We start from the raw sequence: 25,289 nt of genomic DNA on the forward strand, positions 1-25,289 counted from the left end.
TAAAATTAAGAATGCTGATGGACTGTGAACTTTGGGCCCTCTACATGATGCCTGATTAATGCAGGTGGCTGAAGGAAGCACTGACAGAGAAAGAGATTGGCGAACAATGGTGCACACTTATGAACGAAGGTTGTGCTGCTACAAAAAGGAACAAAGTCGTGAGACATGCAATGATGTGAATGAATGCGTGCGACGTTTGGTGAGACAAAATAAGCCAGAAACAAAAGAACAAGAATGGTATATTTACCTTTCTTATAAGAAAACAAGGGCCTAGATTGTTAGCTTTTAGAGCAGATACATTAAGTTCTGAGTGCTGATTATTATTTCTGGATTTTAAGAGGCTGTTTTACATATTTAACCTGATGTTTAGAGATTAGAACGAAGCCAAACAAGTGGGGGTTAAAGTAATTCAGAACACAGAGGTAAGGAAGACAGTATCTATATTTCAGAAACACACATACTCTTTGAGACTAATGGAAGAAAGATTTATTTGGTCTGGAACTGAAATTTTCTGTAATGCATAATCTAATTCAATCTATCTATATAGCTCATTTGAACAACTGAAACACAGGGAGCCCAGAATAAGAAAGAGGTTCATTAATTTTTACAGATTATTGTAATGCGTGGATACATCCTACAGTATATTAAGCAGATAAACAAAAAGTATTGGCAAAGTCCCCTGAGGGATGGGAGAAAGAATATGGAACTATTAAACCTTATCTTCAGGGAATCCCCTGATACTGTGTCAAACTTTAGGGACACCCAAATCAATAGGCCATGCCCTTGATCGGAGGCTTACTCTTCTGAAGCTTCTGTAGGTAGCAGAGAAGCTTAGACTACCTATAGGCATGCCTAAGAGTTACTTCTGGAAGACCTCTTTTGTTGCTCAGATGTGGCCTCAGTCTCTCTAAGCCCAACTCTGCAAGTGAAATCATTGCCCTCCCTCCTACATGGGACATGACATGCAGGGGTGAAAGTCTCCCTGGTGACATAGGAGATGACTCCCAGGGATGAATCCCAGGGATGAATCCAGACCTGGCACCATGGGATCAACAATCCCATTCTGACCAAAAGGGGGAAAAGAAGTGTAATTAATAAAGTATCAGGCAGAGAGAGTATAAACAGAGTCGAGAGGCTACTCTGGAAGTTGGTCTTATGCAAGCTTCAGGTAGACCTTGCTACCTATTATAACCTGCCAATCCCCATTAGGGCCATTCCAGCCAATCCTAAAGAACACCTAGGGCAATATGTAAGATTCCACAAGGGTTCCAAGCACCAGAGTAACTTTCCAGAAACTACAACCTCCAGATGGGTCCCCGGTTCAGATAAGTCCTGTAACCTAGCCCAGACTCTCCAAAACATCAGATAGTTCCATCTCCCTACCCCATATTAGTGAAAGACCTCCCAATATGAAAAATTTAGAACTGCCATAGCCCAAACACCCTTAAAGAGAGGGATGGAAAGATCAAAGGTAGTGTTGGAGTTATACATAGAAAATAGGATTTAACAAATATGAATGCTAAATCATTAAATTGATTATCTCTTAGTCTCCAGTATTTTAGAGCAGCTAGAAGTAAAAACTAAAATAGTAGAATTGTAACTCATGTCAAATTCTGAAATATGTTCTGCAACTATGATGTCATGCTTTGCAATATATAGCTGTTTTGTACATATGTCATTTTTCACAAAAAAAGGAGGAAAAAAGTCGCTTGTGATGATAAAAAAAAAATTTAAGCCCTCTAGCCTCCTATATTCTGGAGTAGCTAGAAGGACAAATATGAGAGGATTGCACATGATAAACTGTGGGATCTGTCCTGTAACTACTTGTTAAAGAGTGCTTTGAAAACTATTGTTTTTTTATTTGCTTGTTTTTTATATATGTTATACTATTACAATAAAAAAGGTTAAAAATTTTTAAATCTATGGTAATTACAAAGAATATAACAGAGAACATGAAAACTCACAGAGACAGAAAATAAAGTGCAGGCTTCCAGGTGTGGGGAGTAGGAACAGTTGAGAGTTTATGCAAAATGATTTAGTGTTTCTGTTTGGGTGAAGGGAAAATTCTAGTAATGGGTAGTATTAAAGGTATTGAAACAGTGTGATAACAATTAATCCCAATGAATACTATGCTGGGGATGGGCTGGCATAGGAAGATTTATATTGTACATATATTTTCAAAATTTAAAAAAAAGAAAGATAAACTAAATAGGCAATGATACAAACTGTAATGAATGATACTGGATGAGAACTTAGAATGGAGGAGAAATGGCACAAAAGGACAAAAGAAAAAGAACAAAAGGAAATTACTGGCATATATGAAAAAATTCAAATACAGAATGTAAGCTTTATAACAAAGTTAAAGTTACTGTACTTCATAACTGCACTTAAGGTAATTACATAAGTTAGCATCCTTGTCATAGGAAATGTACATGGGAATATGTGTGTTCAAGGACTAGGATGCATGCAAAATGCTCTCAAATGTTCAGAAAATATAGCTAGTTAGAGAGACAAAAAGAATGATAAGGCAAAGCTAGTAAAATGTTAAAACTGGTGTATCTGAAAGGGTAGGGATACAAAGGAGTTCTCTATATGTGGTTTCTTTTAATTATGCACCTGTTTTGTAAGTTAAAAAGTATTTCAAAATAAAAAGCAAAAAACAAAAAGAAAGCAAAAAATTGAAAGAAAGTGTAGTAAGAATAAAAGCATTCCAAAACTTTCATCTGGGTAATGAGGGAAAGAGAAAGTATTGGAAAGTCATCAAATATGCAGTGTTTGATTCGTAGTAGTGACTGGTACTAAGGTATATGTGATAGTGTATTTAGTATGTTTCAAAGTCAGAAGGGTTTGACTGACCACAATGAAACAAACAGCTGAAAATGAATGGATATGTATGCTAAGAGTTACTCCCAGAGAACATTTTTGGTTGCTCAGATGTGAGCGCTCCCTCTCCCCCCTCCCTCTCTCTCAGCCCAACTCTGCAAGTGAAACCACTGCCCTCTCCACTAAGTGGAACATGACCTCCAGGGATGAAAGTCTCTCTGGCAGCATGGGAAATGACTCCCAGGGCTGAACCTGGCTGGGGCATCATCAGATCAACAATGCCATTCTGACCAAGGGGGAAAAAGAAGTATAACAAATAAGGTATCAGTGGCTAAGACAAGGAAGATTCATATTGTAAATATAATATAAACTATATATTATTCTATAATTAATAATATTAATTATTATCAATCACTAAATTAATATTGATTAATTTAATCAATTAATTGAAGAGGCTACTCTGAAGGTGATTCTTAGGCAAGCTTCAGTTAGACACTGCTACCTATCATACCTTGCCAAACCCTAACCAAAACCATTCCTTACAATTCTCAAGAACACCTAGGGCGTTACATAAGATTCTACAAAGGGACCATGCACTCGGGTAACTTTCCAGAAACTTACAGTCTCCACATGGGTCCCTGGACCAGATAAGTCCTGAAATACAGAGAGGCCAGCATCTCCAGAAGATCAACTAGTTTTACTCCCCTATGCCATATTATCAACAGCCCCTTCCAACATGAAAAAGTTAGAATGGGCATAGCCCAAACACTCCTAAAGAACAAGTGAAAGATCAATGTGATGGTGGAGTTATACAGAGAAGGTAGGATTTAACAAATGACTATGATGGCTGAATCATTATACTGATATTTATTTTGGTCTCCAGTACCTTAGAGCAGCTACAAGTAAAAACCTAAAATAGTGCAATTGTAACCCATACCAAACTCTGAAATCTATTCTACAACCAATTGTTGCAATGTGCTTTGAAATTTACTGTTTTTTGTATATATGTTACTTTTCATAAAAAAGAAAAAAAGAGAGAGAAGGAGGAAAATAACAGAGAAGATAGGATTTAACAAATGAGTATGACTGCTAAATCATTATATTGATACTTCTTTGGGTGTCCAATGTCTTGGACCAGCTACAAGAAAAAAACCTAAAATTGTGGAACTGTAACCCATACCAAACTTTAAAATCTATTCTATAACTACTTATTAAAACATACTTCAAAATGTATTGCCTTTTTGCATTATTTTACATTACAAATTAAAAAGTTTAAACAACAACAAAAAAAACCCACACACACAAAAAGAAAAGAAATGGATAGGCCAAAGAGATACGCAGCAAAGTCAACACCACCAAAAAGAAACATAAAAAGGCAATACTAGCATTAGACTGGGAAGAATTTAAAGTTAAAGGCAATTAAAAATACAAAGAAGTACATGATACAATATTAAAAGGTATGATTTAGGGGGTAGAAATATCAATTAAAGATCTGTACATATGGGAGGAGAGTCCAAGATGGTGGCTTAGTAGGGGTGTAATTTAGTTCATCCTCATAGCAGCTAGTAAATAGCTAGGAACAGTACAGAACAACAGCTATATCAGTGTCTGGACATACAGCATACACCAGTCCGGACAAGCTGGACCAGCTGCAACTCCACCCAGTAGTACAGTGAGTTGCCCAGTCGTGGAGGCTGGTGCCCCTCCCCCACAGGCTGGTCCTCAGAAGGGAAAGGAAAGAGACTTTACTTACAGCAAGGGGCTGAGCTCAACCAAGCACCAATTGTGGAATTAATTTTAAAATTCTGACTACTAACAATAGACCCTCAGCTAAGCTGAACCTGGAGTAAAAGCTGAGGTGCTGGGTTTTGCCCCAGCGTAGAGGGGGCAGGGCTGATAGAAAAAGAAAAACAAACAAACAAACAAAACACGGGTTTGCTTTTTTTTGGATGGGACAACACAAATACTTGAAAGGGTCTGGGCTCTGAAGGAAAGGAGGGGGCACATAGAACCTGGAGATACATAGAGCAACATACCAACTTAAGCTCTCAATTGGCAAACCCAAGGAACAGGGGTTCTGCTCTGAAAAGTGTTTTTTTCCTTTCCTTTTTGGGGGCTGTATTTCTAAGGCTTGACTGTTCTTTAGACACAACTGCAAGGCTTTTCAGTCTCTAACTGCCCTAGGCAAGGGTGGAATTAAGCTTGTCTGAAAGATAAAGAGGCTGGTCAGGTGAAACAAAGTAATTCCTTGGAGGCTATGCCTTCCCCAGGTGAGGGGTGGTGGCAAGGGTGGAATCCCTCCCTCAAGGAATTCGGAACCCAGGGTCTGGAAAACTAAAGCAATTAAAGCCAGCCTACAACCTCTCCTCCATCTCAACCACGCCCCCAGCAGGGAGAGTCTGTTGAAGTTACAGGTATTGCATCACTTTATGCTGCTGGGGCCTGCAGGAAGTCAAGTGCCACATACGGGGCAGGACAGGAAAAACAGAGTCTAGAGGCTTCATAGGAACATCTATCAACTTGCTGGGTCTCACTCTCAGGGAAAATTGATGCAGGTGTCTCTTTCCTCCTGAGAGGAGGCCAGTCTGGTCTCAGAAAATCTGACTGGGGTCTATAATACCTAAGTAGAAGAAGCTCTGAAAGGGGGGTGGGGGGGGGGGGGAGCACCATACAGGCAGGACAAGAAACAAGAAAACAAGAACCTAAGCTAGAGGTCTAGAATAAGCTGCACTGAATGTCAAAGAACAGATAGACAACAAAATCATCCAGCAAGAAAATCCTAGGTAAAAAAAAGTGAAAACAATCTCCAAATTAAACTAGTTATGAAAATTAAATATTTAGACGCCAGCAAAAATTAGCAAATCATACTAGGAAAACTGAAGATATGGACCGGTCAAGGGAACAAACCAACAATTCAAATGAAATACAGGAGCTGAAACAATTCATTCAGGATGTTCGAAAAGACATGGAAAAATCTCATCAAAAATCAAATCAGTGAATTGAGGGAGGATATAAAGAAGGAAAGGGACAAACCGAAAAGAAGAAGTCAAAAGTCTGAAAACACAAATCACAGAACTTAAGGGAATGAAATTCACAGTAGAAGAGATGAAGAAAACAATGGAAACCTGCCATGTTAGATTTCAAGCAGCAGAAGACAGGATTAGTGAACTGGAGGATGGGACATCTGAAATTTGACAGGCATAAAAAAATATTGGAAAAGAATGGAAAAATATGAGAAGGGACTCAGGGAATTGAATGACAACATGAAACATGCGAATGTATGTGTTGTGGGTGTCCAGAAGAAGAAAAGGGAAAAGGAAGAGAAAAACTAAGGTAGGAAATTATCACTGAAAATTTCCCAATTCTAATGAAAGACCTAGAATTACACATCCAAGAAGTGCAGCACACCCCAAACAGAAGAGATCCAAATAGACGTACTCCAAGACACTTAATACTCAGAATGTCAGATATCAAAGAGAAAGAGAATTTTAAAAGCAGCAAGAAAAAGCAATCCATCACATACAAGGGAAGCCCAATAAGACTATGCACAGACACAACAACCATAAATATTTATGCACCAAGCCAGAGTGCTCCAAAATATATGAGGCAAACACTGAAAAGAGAAATAGACACATCTACCATAATAGTTGGAGACTTCAATTCCCCACACTCATCAATGGGCAGAATATCTAGACAGAGGATCAATAAAGAAACAGAGAATTTGAATAATACAATAAATGAACTAGACTTAACAGACATTTATAGAACATTACACCCCACAACAGCAGGATACACCTTTTTCTCAAGTGCTTATGGATCATTCTCAAGGACAGACCATATGTTGAGTCACAAAGTAAGTCTCAATAAACTTAGAGGCATTAAAATCCTACAAAACACCTTCTTGGATCATAAAGGAATAGAGTTGGAAATCAACAATAGGCAGAGGGCCAGAAAATTTACTAATATTTGGAGGTTCAACAATACACTCAAACAACAAGTAGGTGAAGGAAGAAATTACAAGAGAAATCAGTAAATATCTCAAGGCAAATGAAAATGAAAAACAACATATCAAAATTTATGGGATGCAGCAAAGGCAGTGCTGAGGGTAATTAATCACCCTAAATTCCTATATCAAGAGAGAAGAGCAAAAATCAAGGAACTAACTGCTTACATGGAAGAACTAGAGAAAGAACAGCAGACTAAGTCTAAAGAAAAAAAAAGAAAGCAATAACGAAGATTAGAGCAGAAATAATGAAACTGAGAACATGAAAACAATCAAGAAAATCAACAAAACCAGAAGTTGATTCTATGAGAAAACCAATAAGATTGATGGATTTTTAGCAAGGTTGGGAAAAAGAAGAAGAGAGGATATAAATAAATAAAATCAGAAATGGAAGAGGAGGGTGGGCCACAGTGGCTCAGCGGCAAGAACGCTTGCCTGCCATGCCAGATTTGATTCCCGGGTTTGATTCCCGGTGCCTGCCCATGTAAAAAAAAAAAAGAAATGGAAGAGGAGACATAACCAGCGACCCTACAGAAATAAAGGAGGTAATGAGAGGATACTATGAACAACTTTCAGCTAATAAACTAGACAATGTAGATGAAATGGACAACTTCCTAGAAAGGCAGGAACAACCAACATTACTTGAGAAGAAATAGATGACCTCAACAAATCAATCACAAATAAAAAAAACTGAATAAATCATTAAGAAGCTCCCCCCCCAAAAAAAGTCCAGGACTAGATGGTAGTAGTCCTGGAACTCTACCAAACATTCAAGAAAGAATTAGTACCAATCCTGCTCAAACTCTTGAAAACAATTGCAGAAGGAAGGCTGCCTACCAACTTATTCTATGAAGCCAGCATCACCCTCAAACCAAAGCCAGACAAAGATACTACAAGAAAAGAAAATTACAGACCAATCTCTCTAATGAATATAGATGCAAAATCCTCAACAAAATTCTTCCAAATAGAATTCAGCAGGACATTAAAAGAATTATACAGCATGGCCAAGTAGAATTCATCCCAGGTATGCAAGGATGGCTCAATATAAGAAAATCAATTAATATAATACACCATATCAACAAATCAAAGCAGAAAAACCACATGATCATCTCAATTGATGCAGAAAAGGCATTTGACAAAATCCAACATCCTTTCTTGTTGAAAACACTTCAAAGGACAGGAATAGAAGGGAACTTCCTCAACATGATAAAGGGAATACATAAAAAACCCACAGCTAACATCATCCTTGTTCTAGTTTGCTAGCTGCTGGAATGCAACACACCAAGACAGATTGGCTTTTAATAAAAGGGGATTTATTTTGTTAGTTCTTCAGAGGAAAGGCAGCTAACTTTCCACTGAGGTTCTTTCTTATGTGGAAGGCACAGGATGGTCTCTGCTGGTCTTCTCTCCAGGCCCCTGGGTTCCAACAACTTTCCCCAGGGTGACTTCTTTATGCATCTCCAAAGGTCTGGGCTGAGCTACAAGTGCTGAGATGAGGAATGCCGAGCTGCTTAGCTGTGCTGCGTTGCACTCTCTCATTTAACCACCAGCCAATTAAGTCAAACATCATTCATTGCAGCAGGCATGCCACCTAGCCGACTGCAGATGTAATTAGCAACAGATGAGGTTCACGTACCATTGGCTTATGTCTGCAGCAACAAGACCAGGTATGCTCACCTGGCCAAGTTGACAACTGAATCTAACTAACACAATCCTCAATGGGGAAAAACTGAAAACTTTCCCTCTAAGATCAAGAACAAGACAAGGAGGTTCACTATCATCATTGTTATTCAACACTGTATTGGAAGTTCTAGCCAGAGCAATTAGACAAGAAAAAGAAATACAAGGCATCAAAATTGGAAAGGAAGAGGTAAAACCCTCAGTTTGCAGATGATATGATACTATATGTCATAAACCCTGAAAAATCCACAGCAAAACTATTAGAGCTAATAAATAAGTACAGCAAAGTGGCAGGTTGCAAGATCGACTCTCAAAAAATCTGTAGTGTTTCTATAAACTAGTAATCAGCAATCTGAGGGGTAAATCAAGAAAAAAATTCCATTTACAATTGCAACCAAAAGAATAAAATATTTAAGAATAAATTTAACTAAGGATACAAAAGACCTCTACAAAGAAAACTACAAAAAATTGCTAAAAGAAATCACAGAAGACCTATATAAATGGAAGGGCATACCATGTTCATGGATCAGAAGACTAAATAGAGTTAAGATGTCAATTCTACCTAAATTGATTTATAGATTCAATGCAATACCAATTAAAATCCAAAAAACTTACTTTGCAGAAATAGAAAAAACAATAACCAAATTTATCTGGAAGGGCAGGGTGCCCCAAATAGCTAAAAATATCCTGAGAAAGAAAAACAAAGTCAGAGGTCTCACACCACCTGACTTTAAGGCATGTTATGAAGCTACAGTGGTCACAAAAGCATAGTACTGGCATAAAGATAGATATACTGACCAATGGAATTGAATAGAGTGTTCAAATATCGGCCCTCTCATCTATGGACAACTGATCTTTGATAAGGTAGTCAGCCATCTCAGTTGGGACATAACAGTCTCTTCAATAAATGGTGCACTGAGAACACAATAGCCACATGCAGAAGAATGAAAGAGGATCCATATCTCACATATTATACAAAAATTAACTCAAAATGGATCAAGGACCTAAACATTACATCTAAGACCATAAAACTTTTAGAAGAAAATGTAGGGAAATATCTTATAAAACTTATAATAGGAGATGGTTTCCTAGATCTTACACCCAAAGCAAGAGCACTGAAGAAAGAAATAGATAAATAAATGAAGAAAGAAATAGATAAATGTAAGAGTCGTATCAATGGTAAAGTTCTTGAACTTGATAGCTGTACTTCAGGTGGTTATATAAGTAAATATCATTGTTCTTAGGAAAGGTACATGGTAGTATTAAGTGTTCAAGGAGCAAGATGTATACAACCTACAATCAAGTGTTCAGAAAATGGATCTATCTTTTAATACACTGACAGACAGACATGGATGGATGGATTACAGAATAAATGGACAATAGATAGTATTAAACAGCAAAGGTGACAAAATGTTAAAATTATGGATCTGGTATCAAGGGGTATGTGGGGATGCTGGAGTTTTCTTTAAGGGGTTTGTATTATTTTTGTAACTGTTCTGTAAGTTTGAAAGAATTTAAAAATAAAAAGTTAAAGAAAGGGGCTGAGTAAGGGAGGGAAAAGCACATTGCTTGGTAAGCCTTTGCTGATTTTGGAGAAGTGCTCCAAACTTATTTACCAAGTAAAATCTGTTAAGCTACCATTTTTAAGTGGGAATCAGAGCAAGAGAAGCTCTGCAGCAAGTCCAGGCTGCAGTACAAACTTCTCTGGCACCTGGACCTTACAACCTAGTATGCATCAATTGTCTGGAAACCCTCACAAGCCCCAACAGGAGAATAATCACAAATCTCTGGGGTTCCAGAGCAAAACCATGCCATTTTCTACAGATCATTATTTTTTTGAGAAAAAGATCCAAACCTGCTACTGAGACCTGATAGAACTGAGGGCCTAATCATAGCTAGCAAGTAACTATGTGATGACCCAAGGTGTCCATGAAGAACTGGGTGTTATTTGACCCATTAAATCATAACGCTTGGCATGGTAAGAACAAACTATCAATAAGTGGAAATTCTACATATATATGATAAAGGTACATATATTGCTTTTTTCCCAGGGACATAGACTTCTTTTCCTCAAATTGCATCTACATCATGGGGAATTCCTTACAACCAGACAGAAAAAAAAAAACAACTCAGGTGAAGATGGTTCTACATGATGTCCTGGCACAAACAGGAAGTGGCCTACTGCAGAATAACAGCCTGAAGGAGATCAGTGATGGGAAATTCTCCCAAAGGGCCAAACTTGGAGCAGTACAAACTTGATAAGAGATGGCCAGAAGAATGACTCTACAATGTAATTTACAGGCAGCTATCAATAATCTTGAAACGATGGTCAAGGACATGGAAGAAAGAGGATTTAAAGATCAGTAACAATGAGGTTTGGGAAGGTACATAGACGGACCTGTCAAAACAGATGCAGACCACGAAGAAATATGCATCCTAAGTGAATGTTCACCAAAGGGCATCTACCACAGAGGTGGCTTGGCTCCCTAAAATCAGATAGACAGAATTTCTCATTCTGAATGTAAATCAGCTTCTTTCCCCAGCCATGTTAACAGTTTACTCACGTAAAAACTAACCATATTGGCTGTGTGCTGGTTTAAAAGAATGTATGTACCCCAGAAAAGTCATGTTTTAATCTTAATCCCATTTTGTAAAGGCAGCCATTTCCTCTAATCCCTATTCAGTAGTGTATATTTTAATTTGTAATTAGATCATCTCCCTGGAGATGTGACTCAATTAAGAGCAGTTGTTGAACTGGATTTGGTGGAGATGTGTCACCACCCATTTGGTTGGGTCTTGATTAGTTTATGGGAATCCTATAAAAGAGGAAACATTCTGGAGAAAGCTAGAGATTTGGAGAGAGCAGAGAATGCTGTAGCTCTCACAAAGCAGAGAGGCCACCAGCCAGTGACCTTTGGAGATGAAGAAAGAAAATGCCTCCCGGGGAGCTTCATGAAACAGGAAGCCAGGAGAGAAAGCTAGCAGATGACGTCGTGTTCCCCATGTGCCCTTCCAGCTGAGAGAGAAGCCCTGACTATGTTCACCATGTGCTTTCTCACTTGAGAGAGAAACCCTGAACTTCATCAGCCTTCTTGAACCAAGGTATCTTTCTCTGGATGTCTTTGATTGGACATTTCTATAGACTTGCTTTAATTGGGACATTTTCTCAGCCTTAGAATTGCAAACTAACAACTTATTAAACTCCCCTTTTTAAAAGCTGCATTCTGGCAGCCAGCAAACTAGAACAGACAGGGGTGGAGGCAATGCATAGGCTCAACTACATGGACTTTTCTCCATTATGCCTGACCTGGCCCCAGCTTTCATTTACACCTCAACCTGTCAATAGCAGAGACTAAACACTGAGCCCTTGATATAGCATCATTCCCCTAAGTGGTGGGTTTACATAGATTTCTTCCATCATGGAAGGGGCAGGAATTAATCCCTAAAGCTTCCGTCAGCATGACCTTTCATGAACTTATAGATCGTTTTATTCTTTAACATGTGCAATGAATATAGTGCTTCTAACCAAGGAACTTACCTCATAGCAAAATAAGTGGGGCAATGGACCTATGATTTGGAACTCACTGCTCAGCGATAATGTCTTATCTTACAAGATGTAGTACATGTCTTGAATCTGCAACCAAATATATGGTCAGGTTTCTCCTTTAACCAAAAAACATGGGTCAAGGAGCCAATAGGTAGAAATATAAACGGTTTTTCTCAATATTACAATAATCTACTCATAGAATTTTGGTTTCCCATCCCTGCAAAGTTGTCTGACTTTGTTATATTCTTGTCCTCCACATGTTTCACAGCTTATATAGTTATACAAGTAAACTGAATAGACATTTGCACTTTGATAGGGAAAAATTAACAGGGGATAGAATCAGACAGAAAAAGTTTCACTTTGGAAGTTGGACTCACATAATTCACCAAATAACAGAATTATGAAAGTGGCAAGAAGGGAATATGGACTTTAAAACTCCACCTGAATTAGAATAAATTAATAATAGCAAACATACAAGTGTTTGCCATGTGTCAAGTTCTAAGTATTTTACATATAACTCATTTATTCCTTGCAAAAATCTTAGGTCTATTCCTATTTTATTATGAGGAACCTGAGGCACAGAAAGAAGTAATGTGCTCAAGGTCACACAGTTAACAAAGAGTAGGAGCTGAGATGTAAACACAGGCAGCCTAGAGAATCTGTTCTGCAAACAACTATGCTATGCAAAAGTTTATACTGCTCACTATAAATCAATAACATTTTTAAGTTTTGAAAAAGAAGACAGAAACTTGCACTTTTAAAACACGACACAATGTAAATTGCTAAGATGTATGTAAGTTATTTTAGATCATGGTAATCAATACTGGGTAAATATAGATCAAATTTTCAGAAATGATACTTAAAGGGGCAAAACATACTAAGGTCAGTTTTTTTTTAAGTGCCATCAAGGGGATATTCAACACAGAAATAGATGTTTATATAAAATTTCAATCTAAGAAATCTGTATCATATCTACTTTATTATAGCAGATAGGTGAGATCAAAACCATACACTGAAAGTCTAGGGTTTAAAAATTACTACTAACAGTATTCAAAGGTTGGTATTTGTAATATACTTTCAAGAAATTCAATTACATCCTTAGTTTGTAGAATATTTAGAAGAGCTATTAAGGAAACAAACTGGCTTGTTTCATGACATTTAATATAGCATTGCTCACAAGCTATTTTTATGATGTGCAGACATGGCTGATCTACTTTCAAACTCTTCCAGGTATGTTTCTTATAATGGCTCTCTAATAAACTGAACTGTTAAAACATTAGTTATAACCTCATTTATCTAGCAAAAACTGCTAGAAAACATAAAATTCTTTACATGAAAAAAGCATAAAACTCTGGCTAACTGAATAACACATTTCATGTTATAGTTACAAAGTCATATTTCATACTAAATATCCTATTTTTGAAAACTGACACCCACGTTGAATAGATGTTCCTACATCAATGAAACCTGTATACTCTTATCTGAAAAATCACCTCAAACTCTGACATTTTATTGAATTTTAAAGATGCATAAGAATAAAAAGTAGTTCATAGTTTTTTAAAAGAAGATATTTAGGTAAAATTTTGAAAGAACAAGATATATTATCAACATACTAAGGATAAAAGAAAAATTGAGATGACAATCTACTAAACTGGATTACATTTTTTATAACAATTAGCAAATGAATACTTACCCTTCTCCTCCCATTCTTGTTATCTTTAGGCGAAAATCCACAGAATTCAGACTGGGAGGCTTCCATTTCAAAATATCATCACATCGACCAGGTTTATATTTCTACGGAGAATTAAATGATGATAATAGTTCATCAGAAGCTAAAATATAAATATTCAATTTATTAAGCGATTGCATCAATTATTTTTTTATTAAGCAAATTTACTTTTTCTTTTTTGAATAGTATTTTTGTTATCTTTAACTAATGAATGAAGCTAGATATCTACCCTCATACTGGCAGCCTTTCTCCTTTGCCTCACACCAAAGACTGACAAAGATATGTAGAGCTTTGTTTGTGAAAGTAGAGAAAAAGACCAAAGCCAGTTATTCTATCCCACCTTTCTGTGACTCAAAAAAAACTTGATATTAGAAAAAAAAATTTTGTTCAGGTTTACTTAGGCATGACTTACAATAAAAATTAACCAATTTGAATCGGTCAATTCAATGAGTTTTGATAAATGGAGGCAGTCATGTAACCATTACCAAAATCATGATATAGAACATTTCAGTTGTCCTCAACAAGGTGACCACTGTGACCCCTCGGTAACAACTGATATATTTTCTGTCACCCTAGTTGTGACTTTTTTAAAAGTTATAAGAAATTCTAATAGTAGGCTTTTGAGATTCATCTGTGCTGGTACATGGATTACTAGTTTGTTCTTTTTCATTGCTGAGTAGGATTCAATTTGCATGTACAAACTACAAGTTTTTATACATATACAGGTTGATGGATTTCTGGGTTGTTTATAGTTTCTCACTATCATGAATGAGGCTACTCTGAACATTCATGAACAAATCTTAAGATAGACATATGTTTTCATTTCTACTGGGTAAATACCTACAAATGGAATGACATAATCACGTAATAAAAAATGTATATTTAACTTCATACGAAACTGCCTATTTTTCAAAATGGCTATAACCATATTCCATTCCCACCAGCAACAGCCTTGAAATAAATGCAATGCAAATATTTCTTATCAGTGTTTGGCCTGCCTTCTCATAATTTATCAAGTTTTTAATTTTGACAAGTTGAGTTGATAAGCTGTATCATTCCAACTTTTAAATTTTATAATTTATGCTTTTTGTGTTCTGTTTAAGGAAATTTTGTCTATCTTCAGGTCACTACAATTTTCTACTATGTTTTCTTAGAGAAGGTTCATAGTTTCAGCTCTTATTTTTAGGTATATGATCCATTTCAAGTTAATTTATTTATATGGTGCACAGTAAGGGACTAGGTTTACTGCTATATGAATATCAATCAATCCAGCACCATTTGTTGAAAAGATTATCCACACTTCATTGAATTGCCTTGGCAGTGTTGACAAAAATCAATTATTTACAGATATTTCCATACTCACTAATCTGTTGCATTGATATATGTCTCTCTCTCTCTGATAACAGGATAGTGTCTCAGTTATTTTCATTTTATAATAAGTTTTGAAATAAGGTTGTTATAGTGTTCAAACCTTATTCTTTTTCCAAACACTTTTAGCTAATATAGGTCATTTGAACTTCCTTGCACACAAATTTTAAAATCAGTTTTTCAATTTCTATGACATAAAAGCCTACTGAGAGTTTAATTAGGATTGCAATGAATCAATAGATCAATTGGGGAGAACTGACATCTTAAAACATATTGAATCTTCTGATTCATAAATACTACAAATCTCTCCATTTATTTAGGTTGTATTAAATTTCTCTGAGCACTGTTCTGTACTATGCAATATACAGAACTTGCACAACTTTTGTTAAATTTATTCCTAATTATTTATATGCTGATACTATTACAAATGGTGATTTTTAAAATTTTCAATGTCCCATATTTCATTTAGAGTATACAGAAATATAGTTGATATCTGAATACTGACATTATGTACAAACTCATAAATTCAAGTGGCATTTTTGTAGATTCTTCGAGATTTTCTTTAGAGACAATTGTGTCATCAGAATAAGGTAGTTTTAATTCTTCTTTTCTAATTTTTTTCCCTTGCTTTATAGCATTGGCTAAGACATACACTATAAAGTTCTACTGGAGTGATAAGTACAGATATTTTTGCCTTATTCCTAATTTTAGGGCAAAAACATTCAGACAGTTAACACTGAATATGATGTAAGCTATAGGTTTTGTTATAAATGCTCCTTCTGAGATTGAGTTTTTCTTCTATTCCTATGCTGAAAATTTTTATTATAAAATACTGAATTTTGTAAAATACTTTTCTGATACTCATTGAGATGATTATGTTTTTATCCCACTTAATTCTGCTAATATGGGAAATTATACTTATTGATTTTTGAATATCAAACCAACCTTGTATTTGGGATGAGTCAAACACAGTCATGATGTATTATTCATTGCACTTTTTAAATACTGGCAAATCTTCTGTAAGAACTTAGAAAAATGTGAATACTGCTGTTGTTAGATGGAGGGTTCTATAAATATCAATTAGGTCAAATTAGTTGATAATACTCTTCAACTCTTCTATATCCTTGCTCATTTTCTGTCTGTTTGTTCCACCAATTATTGAAAGATGAGTATAAACTCTAATTCCAATAGTGTATGTATCCATTTTTCTTTTCAGCTCTACCAGTTTATGCTTCATATACTTTGAAGTTCTGTTTTTAGGGGCGTACAAATTTAGTATTATGTCCTCTTAATGAATTGATTCCTTTAATGTTATAAAAAGACTCTCTTTATAATGGTAATATTCCTTGTTCTTAAAGATAGTTTGATACTAACATAAGCATTCCAGTTTTCCTTTTATTAACGTTAACAGGGCCTATCTCTTTCCACCACTTTAAACCAACTTTGGTCCCTTTTCTATCAACCATATAAATTGTTAGAAGCAAAAGGTTGTAGGGGAAAAATATATATGTTTTAAATCGTGTTCTGAAAACATAATGAAGAGAGAAAATATATTACATGGGTAACTGAAGGACTGATTATAGAGGAATGAATATTGTAAGCCTTGAGGGATGGTTACTATTAACTCATGCAAATTGGAAGCATGAAGTAAATATGAGCAAAAACACAGGGATAAGGGGTGCATGGGTAGTTCAGCGGTAGAATTCTCGCCTGCCATGCAGAACATGTAGGTGTGATTCCAAGTCCTGCACACAGAAACAAAAGCAAATATATATATATATATATATATATATATATATATATGATCTACTGAAGGAGAGGCAAGTGCATCAGTTCAGTGAGGGCATTATAGAAGTGGGGCCCTATTACGAAAAAGGTCTTTTACTAAATTATTTTTTTAATATACAAATCTCATCTAAAAAATTTTTGTAAGTTTGAGGAAAAGTGAAAAACCCTCTCCACAGGCTCTCAAAACAGAAGCCCATATAATGACAATTTAGTATAACTTAAGTTTTGCTAAGAAAGTTAAAACACATTGTAGTTGGTATTTTTTTAAGAATATACACTACTGTTCCCCAAGTCTTATGTTTGAAAATAATAAATATAAAATCAAATGCATAATATTTCAGTGGAAGTCTCCATCCATTTATTTGCCCTAAAAGATTCATTTAAGTTAACATATCCTTCAGGATTAGAGCTAATAAATGCCTTCAAAATAGGTTTATTTGCATATAGTTTTTATAAATGTTGAAATTGCAAAATTTTCCAGTTGTAAATCCATTAATTAAGAGAAATTTTACTTTCTTTTCCTAATAAATCAAATTTGAAAGAAATGCCACTGGCGTTTTAGTAACAGTGGTTCACTATGGTAGTGAGGGATAAGAAAGATTAAGGAGAAAAAGGAGTGCCAGTAAGGAAGAATAAGCTGAAAAAGAATAATAGAGCCTGTGCAGTTTGAAGAAGGTTATATCCATCCCACCCCCACCCATTCACAACCACCGCCCAGTAAATTTTATACTTTAAGATAAATCATCTTTTACTCTGTTCCCTATTTATTGATGTAAGTGACTATCATTATAAGGATGCTGAGAAACCAACATCAATCTAAGTTATCATACTTAGGAATGTTTAGGGATTGTATAGTTCTAAAAGATCCTGTAATAGTACCAAATGACAAATTCTAAAAGAAAATGTGAATATGTAACTTTATTGCTTAATAAATATCAAATAACATTCACATTGTCCTCTTTGGAAATCAAACCTCAGACTTGTCTAATGAGAAAATAGTATATACTAACTCTTCTGTTTTCACAGTAATAATTCAGAAACTTAAGTCAGTCCTCCTATCATTGCACACCAAACCACCTCTATTAATTTGAAATAATAAACTTGATATTATTGGAAACATCACCAAAAAAATGAGAAAATTATATTTTAAATTCTATACTTCTCAATTATGAAATGTAGATTCCACAATGATATATTCTATGAATAAAATGTATTGAAACACTTATTGGAATGTAAATTCTTCTTCAACAAAAAATTACATCCAATTTTGCACCTATAAAACACTAAGTAAAATACTCAGCAAATATTAGATAAAAGATAAAAATAACAATATAGAATTTTAAAACAAAAAAAATTCTGTTTCAGGCATATTTAAAGATTTCTAAAACAAAATTTGGAACTAAGAAATAATTTAAAATGGCAATATTCATAAAAGATTATTTGTATCACTTTCAAAAGAATCCTTTTTCATGATCCCCCAAAATAATAAAGGCAAAGATATTATATAATATAGGGGCTTAAGACTTTTAAAAATAAATATTTATGAGTTAATAAACTTGAAATACAGAATCTTGCCAAACTATAAACAAGAATACAAAAACATCTTCAAGCTATCTGATCCAGTGTATAATTAGAGAGCAATGCATATTAATTTCATTAAATTTACCACCATGTATCTAGATTGAAGTAATTATCAAAGCTATATTTAACTGAAACATACAATACTTAGTTTCATAGAAATAAATCTGATTTTACCAGGTGACCTGTCAATTTAAAAATTGGGGACAGATTATATTTGAAAGCAATTACCACTATAACCTAAGCTACCTATTGCCATCTTTTAAAAAAAGGTAATGTAAGCAAATGTCAGGCAACTAAGATGTTTAAGAAAATTTTACAAAATGAGAGCAGAATCTGGCCTAGAGGTAGAGGAGAATCATGTGCAAAAGAGAAGTCTCTAAAACTAAACTAGAGAGAAAATCAAATGGGAGCATAAGAGATACATTTATTATGTGACGCAGTGGTTCTCAAGTAGGGGTGATTTTGCTCACCAGGGGATATTTGGCAATAACTAGAGACATTTTTGGTTCTCATCCTAGAGAGAGGAGAGCACTACTGGCATCTAGTGGGTAGAGGACAGGCATGCAGCTAAATATCCTACAATGCATAGGACAGTTGTCCACAATAAAAAATATTTGGCACAAAATGTCAATCATGACAAACTTGAGAAACTGTGATGTAAGGAAGCTAGGAAGAGTAGTAGTAAATAAGAGCAAGGTAATTCAGTTCTTCTTTTCTCATTAACTACTAACTTAATGATTTTAAACAGGTTCAAAGTTTGTGCCTCATCTCACTCATCTGAAAAAAATGCAATGATTTTTTTTTCTTAAAATAAGAGATCTACATCAGAGATATCTGAAATGCCTTGCAGCCCTATGCTACTGTATAATTTCCACTAGTAAAATGTGAACAGTTATATTTTCAGAACATCTATTCCAGGCCCTACACTGAGACTTGACCCCTCAAAAAATGTTTCCTAAAACATAATGCCATTTACACCAGGATCACATCTGAAACTAAGAACGATCCCTGTCCCCATCATTTAACATTAGTTTAATATTTTTTGTTGTTATTCAAGCACTTAACTTTAAAGAAAGCAGAAACACTCTAGATGATAATGCTAAAGGATAAAAGAGTAAAACTCTAGACTTAAGTAAATTTATGAGATCTTTTGTCTGTTTCACCAAGAAGTAAATAGGCAAATATCTATTAATTAATGTAAAACAAGACACAGAAATACCCAATTTGACGGAAAAGTCATTCATTCAACATTAAATATGGTGCACAGTACCATAACTAGTTGTAGGGTGTATGTTGTTAAAGGAAGGACATTGGAAGTCCCGAAAACTAGGAATGGGGACATATGGAATGATAATGACAACAGTGGGGGCATACTGAAACACTAGATTCTTCCAATTCTTCCTTGATAGATAAACGTGTAATGGTCTACTCTACAGAATCAGCCACCTAACATGCATTCTGCCCTGAGGATTCAGCCACTCTACCTCTAGTCTGATTTAAGGAATGAGCCATCCCACCTCAATCTGAAAAGATTAACATTTTCACTAGATGAAACTGCAATGAAATGTCCTGAGGTAGCTGGCTTGCAAGACACTGCTAATTCCTCTTTTAATCCACTCATTTTTCTTTAGACCTATAACTATTCTGAAGTTCCAACAGGCATGAAAGATGAGATAAAAAAGGTGACCCATGAGGAGGTGTGTTACACTAAAAAATAACGGCATGATTTTTCTAATTTAAACGGAAATCAGGAGAATATGCATAATGGACAGTGAGGTGTGGATAATGGTGGAAGAAACATAAAGTTGCATCAAACTGAATCTTATTGATAAGATCCCAATCAGTAATCAGATACTTCGAATCCAATGTGGTAGCATGAGGGATTAGAAAGAGCTCTAATAGTTTGTTCTAATGATTGGCTGAAGCATGGACCAATAGGTGGCCTGACGTCAAAATGCCAGAACTGCCCTGGTAACAAGGTAGATGAGGGCATCCAAAGGCTTAAGAGATTTGAATGTTAAGACCAGCTCACTCACCCCAGGAATGTCCAGAGGATACACATTTCACCAGGACTGTGAGAAATCAACTTGTGATAGCAGTTGTGATACCATCATGCCTAAAGAGCTCTGTGGTGGCTCTTTTCTGAAAGTCAAGACAATACTATGGGAACTGCTGCCACTGAACTTGGATCCCAAATGCAATGGGAACGATTGGATCTGGGGTTAGCAAAAGCCAAGTTGCAGCACTTAACCTCCAAAGACAAGGTAGTTATGGCTACCGTTATGGACAGCAGAATCAAAGAAATAATCAGAACATCAAAAAAAGGATCATAATAGTCTGGCCTGTGGTGCTGGTGAGTTGATCATAGGGTACCTAGAAGTGAGATAGATAGTCAGTCTATTAAATTCTTACTTGATCTGTATAAACAAAAGAGTTCTAGGTCAAGTGAATGAACAGAAGTCTATGTGAATCACAAAAACAGAGTCACACCCCTCGATCAATTCCCATACTTGAGACAGTTTACAGACTCAGAACTTTTTGAATGAAAATCCTTTGAGGAAGGATCTTGATATACTGCCAAAAATTTATGCTGTTAATCTTCCTCCCAGCATTCCCCAAAAATGGCCTATGAATTTTTACCAGGATCACTGCACTCGAGAAAAGGTACTGATCAGATATTTCAGGAATTTTTAGACACTGGATTGGGACAGACTTAATTCCAGGAAATGCAAAATGTCACCATGGCCTATCAGTTAGAATGCGGGCTTATAGAAGTCAGGTGATTAATAGTTTTACCTCAGTTCTGTCTCACAGAGGGTCCAGTGGGCTCCTGAACCTATTCTGTGGCCATTTCCCCAGTTCCAAAATGCGTAATTGCATACTCAGCAACTGGCAGATTCCCCACATTGATTCTTTGGCTTGCAGACCAAGGCCTATTATAGTAGGGAATGACAGATGGTAGCCACTAGAATTGCCTCTACCTACCAAAAATAGCAAACCAAAAGCAGCATCACATTCTCATAGGGATTGCAGAGATTAGTATCACCAGAAAAGACTTGAAGGATGCATGAAGGGTGCAAAAGAGATGCTGGAGTAGTTATTGCAGCACATCCCCATTCAACTCTATTTGGCCTTTGTAGAAAACAGATCAACCTTGGAAGATGACAGTGGACTATTGTAAACTTAACCAGGTGGTGACTATGTTTGAAGCTGCTGCTCCAAATGTGATATTATTGCTTGACCAAATCAAACCATCCCGTGGTACCTGTTATATAGCTCTTGATCTGGCAAATGCTCTTTTCTTGATACCTGTTAGCAAAAACCACCAGAAACAGTTTGCTTTCAGCTACCAGAACCAGCAAAACACCTTCACTCTCCTACCTCAAGGGTCTATCAACTCTCCAGTTCTTTCATAACCTAGTCCAGAGGGACCTTGATTATTACCTTTCCTCTTCCATAAGATATCACATACTAGTTCATTATATTGGTGACACATGCTGACTGGAACAAGTGAGCAAAAAGGTACAATTATTCCAGGCTTAATGATAAGGCATGTGTGTGTCAGAGGGTGGGTAAGGTGCCCACTAAAATTCAGGGGGCTTCTACTACAGTGAAATTTCTAGGCATCCAGTGGTGTGGGACAGAATGAAGTACTCCTTTTAAGGTGATGGATAAGCTGTTACATTTGATCCCTCCTAAAACTAAGTAAAGAGGCACAATGCCCAGTTGGCCTCTTTGGATTTTGGAGGCAACATATTCCTCAACCAGGTGTGTTACTCTGGCCCATTTACTGAGTGTATTAGTTAGGGTTCTCTAGAGAAACAGAATCAACAGGGAACACTTGCAAATATAAAATTTATGAAAGTGTCTCAAGTGACCGTAGGAACGCAGAGTCCCAAATCCACAGGGCAGGCTGTGAAGCCGATGACTCCAATGGATGGCCTGGATGAACTCCACAGGAGAGGCTCACCAGCCAAAGCAGGAATGGAACCTGTCTCCTCTGAGTCCTCCTTAAAAGGCTTCCCATGATTGCATTTAGCATCACTAATTGCAGAAGACACTCCCCCTTGGCTGATTATAAATGGAATCAGCTGTGGATGTAGCTGATGTGATCATGACCTAATCCTATGAAATGTCCTCATTGCAACAGACAGGCCAGTGCTTGCCCAATCAGACGAACAGGTACCACAACTTGGCCAAGTTGATACCTGTCCCTAACCATGACACTGAGTGACCTGCAAAAGCTGCTAGTTTTGAGGGGTTACCAGAACAGGAGGAAACTCTGCAATAGGCTCAGGCTAACATGCAAGCTGCTCTGCCACTTGGGCCTTATGATCCAGCAGAGCCCATAATGCTGGTAGTTTCAGTGGCAGAGAAGCTGTTTGGAGCCTTTGGCAGGCCCCTATAGGAGAAGCACAGCACAGAACTTCAGGATTTTGAAGGAAAGCCTTACCATCCTCTCCAGGTAACTATTCTCTAATTGGGAATCAGCTTTTGTTCTACTACTGAGCCTTAGAAGAGACTGAATGCTTAACCAAGGATCACCAAGTTACTATACTACCTGAATTTCCCATCCTGAACTGGGTGGTGTCTAACCCAGCAAGCCATAATGTTGGGCATGTATAGGATCACTCTATCACTAAATGGAAGTGGCACATACAAGATCAGCCTCAAGCAGACCCTGAAGGCACAAGTAAGTTATGTGAGGAAGTGGCATAAATGCCCATGGCTCCCACTCCCTGCCATCTTGTCTTTCCAAGCCAACAGCTATGGTCTCTTAGAGGGTTCCCTATGAAAACTCGGGCGTGGTTTAGAGAGGGTTCTGCATGATACACAAATACTGCTGGAAAGTAGACATGTACAGCACTACAGCACTGTTCTGTGACATCTCTGAAAGACAGTGGTGAAGGGAAATCTTCCAGTGAGCAAAACTTTGAGCAGTTTTGAATACCTGGTTGTTCATTATGTATGGAGAGAAAAATGGCTGGAGGTGTGTTTGTAGACTGACTCATGGGCTGTGCGTAATGGATTGGCCAGGTGGTCAGGGACTTGGAAAGAATATGATTGGAAAATTAGTGACAAAGAGGTCTGGAAGAGAGTTCTGTGGATAGGCTTTTCTGAATTGGTGAAGAAAAAACCGAAGATGTTTGTATCCCATGTGAATGCTCTCTAGAGGATGATTTAAGCAGAGGAGAATTTTAATAGTCAAGTAGATAGAATGACTTGCTCTGTGGATACCAGTTGGTCTCTTTCCCCAGTCATGCCTGTCACTGGTCCATGGGTTCATGAACAAAACAGTTATGGTTGTAAGGAAGAAGGTTATGTATGGGCTCAGCAACATGGACTTTCATTCACCAAAGCTGGCCTGGTTACAGCCTCACTGAGTGCCCAGTCTGCCAGCAACAGCAATCAACACTCAATTCACAGTATGGGACACCATTCCCTGAGGATCAGCCTGCTACCTGGTGGCAGGTTGATTACATTGGACCACTTACATCATGAAGAGGGTATGTGCTGTTCTAATTGGAATAGACACATACTTCGGATATCGATTTGCCTTTCCTACACACAGTACTTCTGCCAAAACTACCATCTGTGGACTGACAGAATGTCTTATCCACCATCACAGTATTTGTAAAGCAAATATCTGTGTTTTCTTCCCTCTCTTATCCCTTTAACATATAGCATAAGTTGAATTAACTTTATGTCATAGTATTTATGATATAAGATATCAAGTTTAAGAGTAAGAATTTTACCCGATGAATTGCATTCTCTTCTAAGGAAAGGGCTACTGTGTTTCCAGTTGTACGCAAGAAAGTTGAATTATGTTTCCCCGAAGTATAACTGTCATTACTTTTATTTAGAAATTAAGAACAGTTAAGGAGATGTATATGGGTGCCAAGTTGGAATGTGGTGGTTAAGTTCATGTGTCAACTTTGTTAGGTTATGATGTCCAATTGTTTCATCAGGCAAGCACTGGCCTGATTGTTACTTTGAGGATATTTCACAGATTTAAATCATTAGTCAATTGATTGCATCTCTGACTGTTTGTGTCTATAATCAACAAAGCAGACTGCCTTCATCAATGAGAGAAGTCTCATCAAATTACTTGAAGGCCTGAAAGAGAACAGATGATTTCAGCACTCAGAAATAAGAATTTCTATCTATTCTTCAGCCAGCCAGCTTTTCTTAAGGAATTCATCGAAACCTTCATCAGGGTTCCCAACTTGTGGACTGCCCTATAGAATTCAGGCTTACCAATCACCAGTCACTTTAGCCAATTACTATAAAAAATGGCTTAATATTTACATATGCATGTGCGCACAGACACACACACACATACATACATACATACATTCTGCCAGTTCTGTCTCTCTGGAGAACCCTGAGTAATACACCGATTATGTTTCAGGCTCTAAAGATACAGCTGTGAATGAGAAAAATATGGCCCCTTCCCTCATGGGAGTGAGAGTCTAGTGTTTTTAAAATAGCTAAAAATCATGATATGATGTTAAAGCTCTGTCAGCTGACAGGACAAGAGAGTGTTGTGAGAGAGAGAGACAGTCAGAACTTACCTAGTCAGACTGGACTTCCAAGAAAGCAATACCTAATGTGATATTCGCAGGATTACTGGGGGCCATACAGGCAAGAAGGGAAAAGCAATTTGAGGGAGAAGGAACAGCTTGGTAAATATGTACTCATTAATGACTATTGCAGTTTGTAACTATTAAACGAATTGATCCACCAGTAGAACGAGCCACTAAAGTTAT

At 36.7% G+C, this 25,289-nt stretch overlaps 1 protein-coding gene across 4 annotated transcripts in view; it reads right to left on the reverse strand.

Annotated features, from left to right (window-relative positions):
* Positions 1-25,289, reverse strand: part of RNGTT (RNA guanylyltransferase and 5'-phosphatase) — a 338,823-nt gene that overhangs the window by 104,719 nt on the left and 208,815 nt on the right. For 3 of the 4 annotated variants that reach the window (XM_077162393.1, XM_077162394.1, XM_077162392.1), the window contains exon 13: positions 13,747-13,847. In XM_077162393.1, the coding sequence (XP_077018508.1) occupies positions 13,747-13,847 (101 nt within the window). Of the gene's footprint in view, positions 1-7,060; positions 12,141-13,746; positions 13,848-25,289 lie in introns of those variants that run through there. The other variant, XM_077162395.1, reaches the window with a different exon arrangement.

The sequence above is a fragment of the Tamandua tetradactyla genome, chromosome 5, assembly GCF_023851605.1.
Source record: "Tamandua tetradactyla isolate mTamTet1 chromosome 5, mTamTet1.pri, whole genome shotgun sequence".
In the NCBI taxonomy this organism is placed as follows: domain Eukaryota; kingdom Metazoa; phylum Chordata; class Mammalia; order Pilosa; family Myrmecophagidae; genus Tamandua; species Tamandua tetradactyla.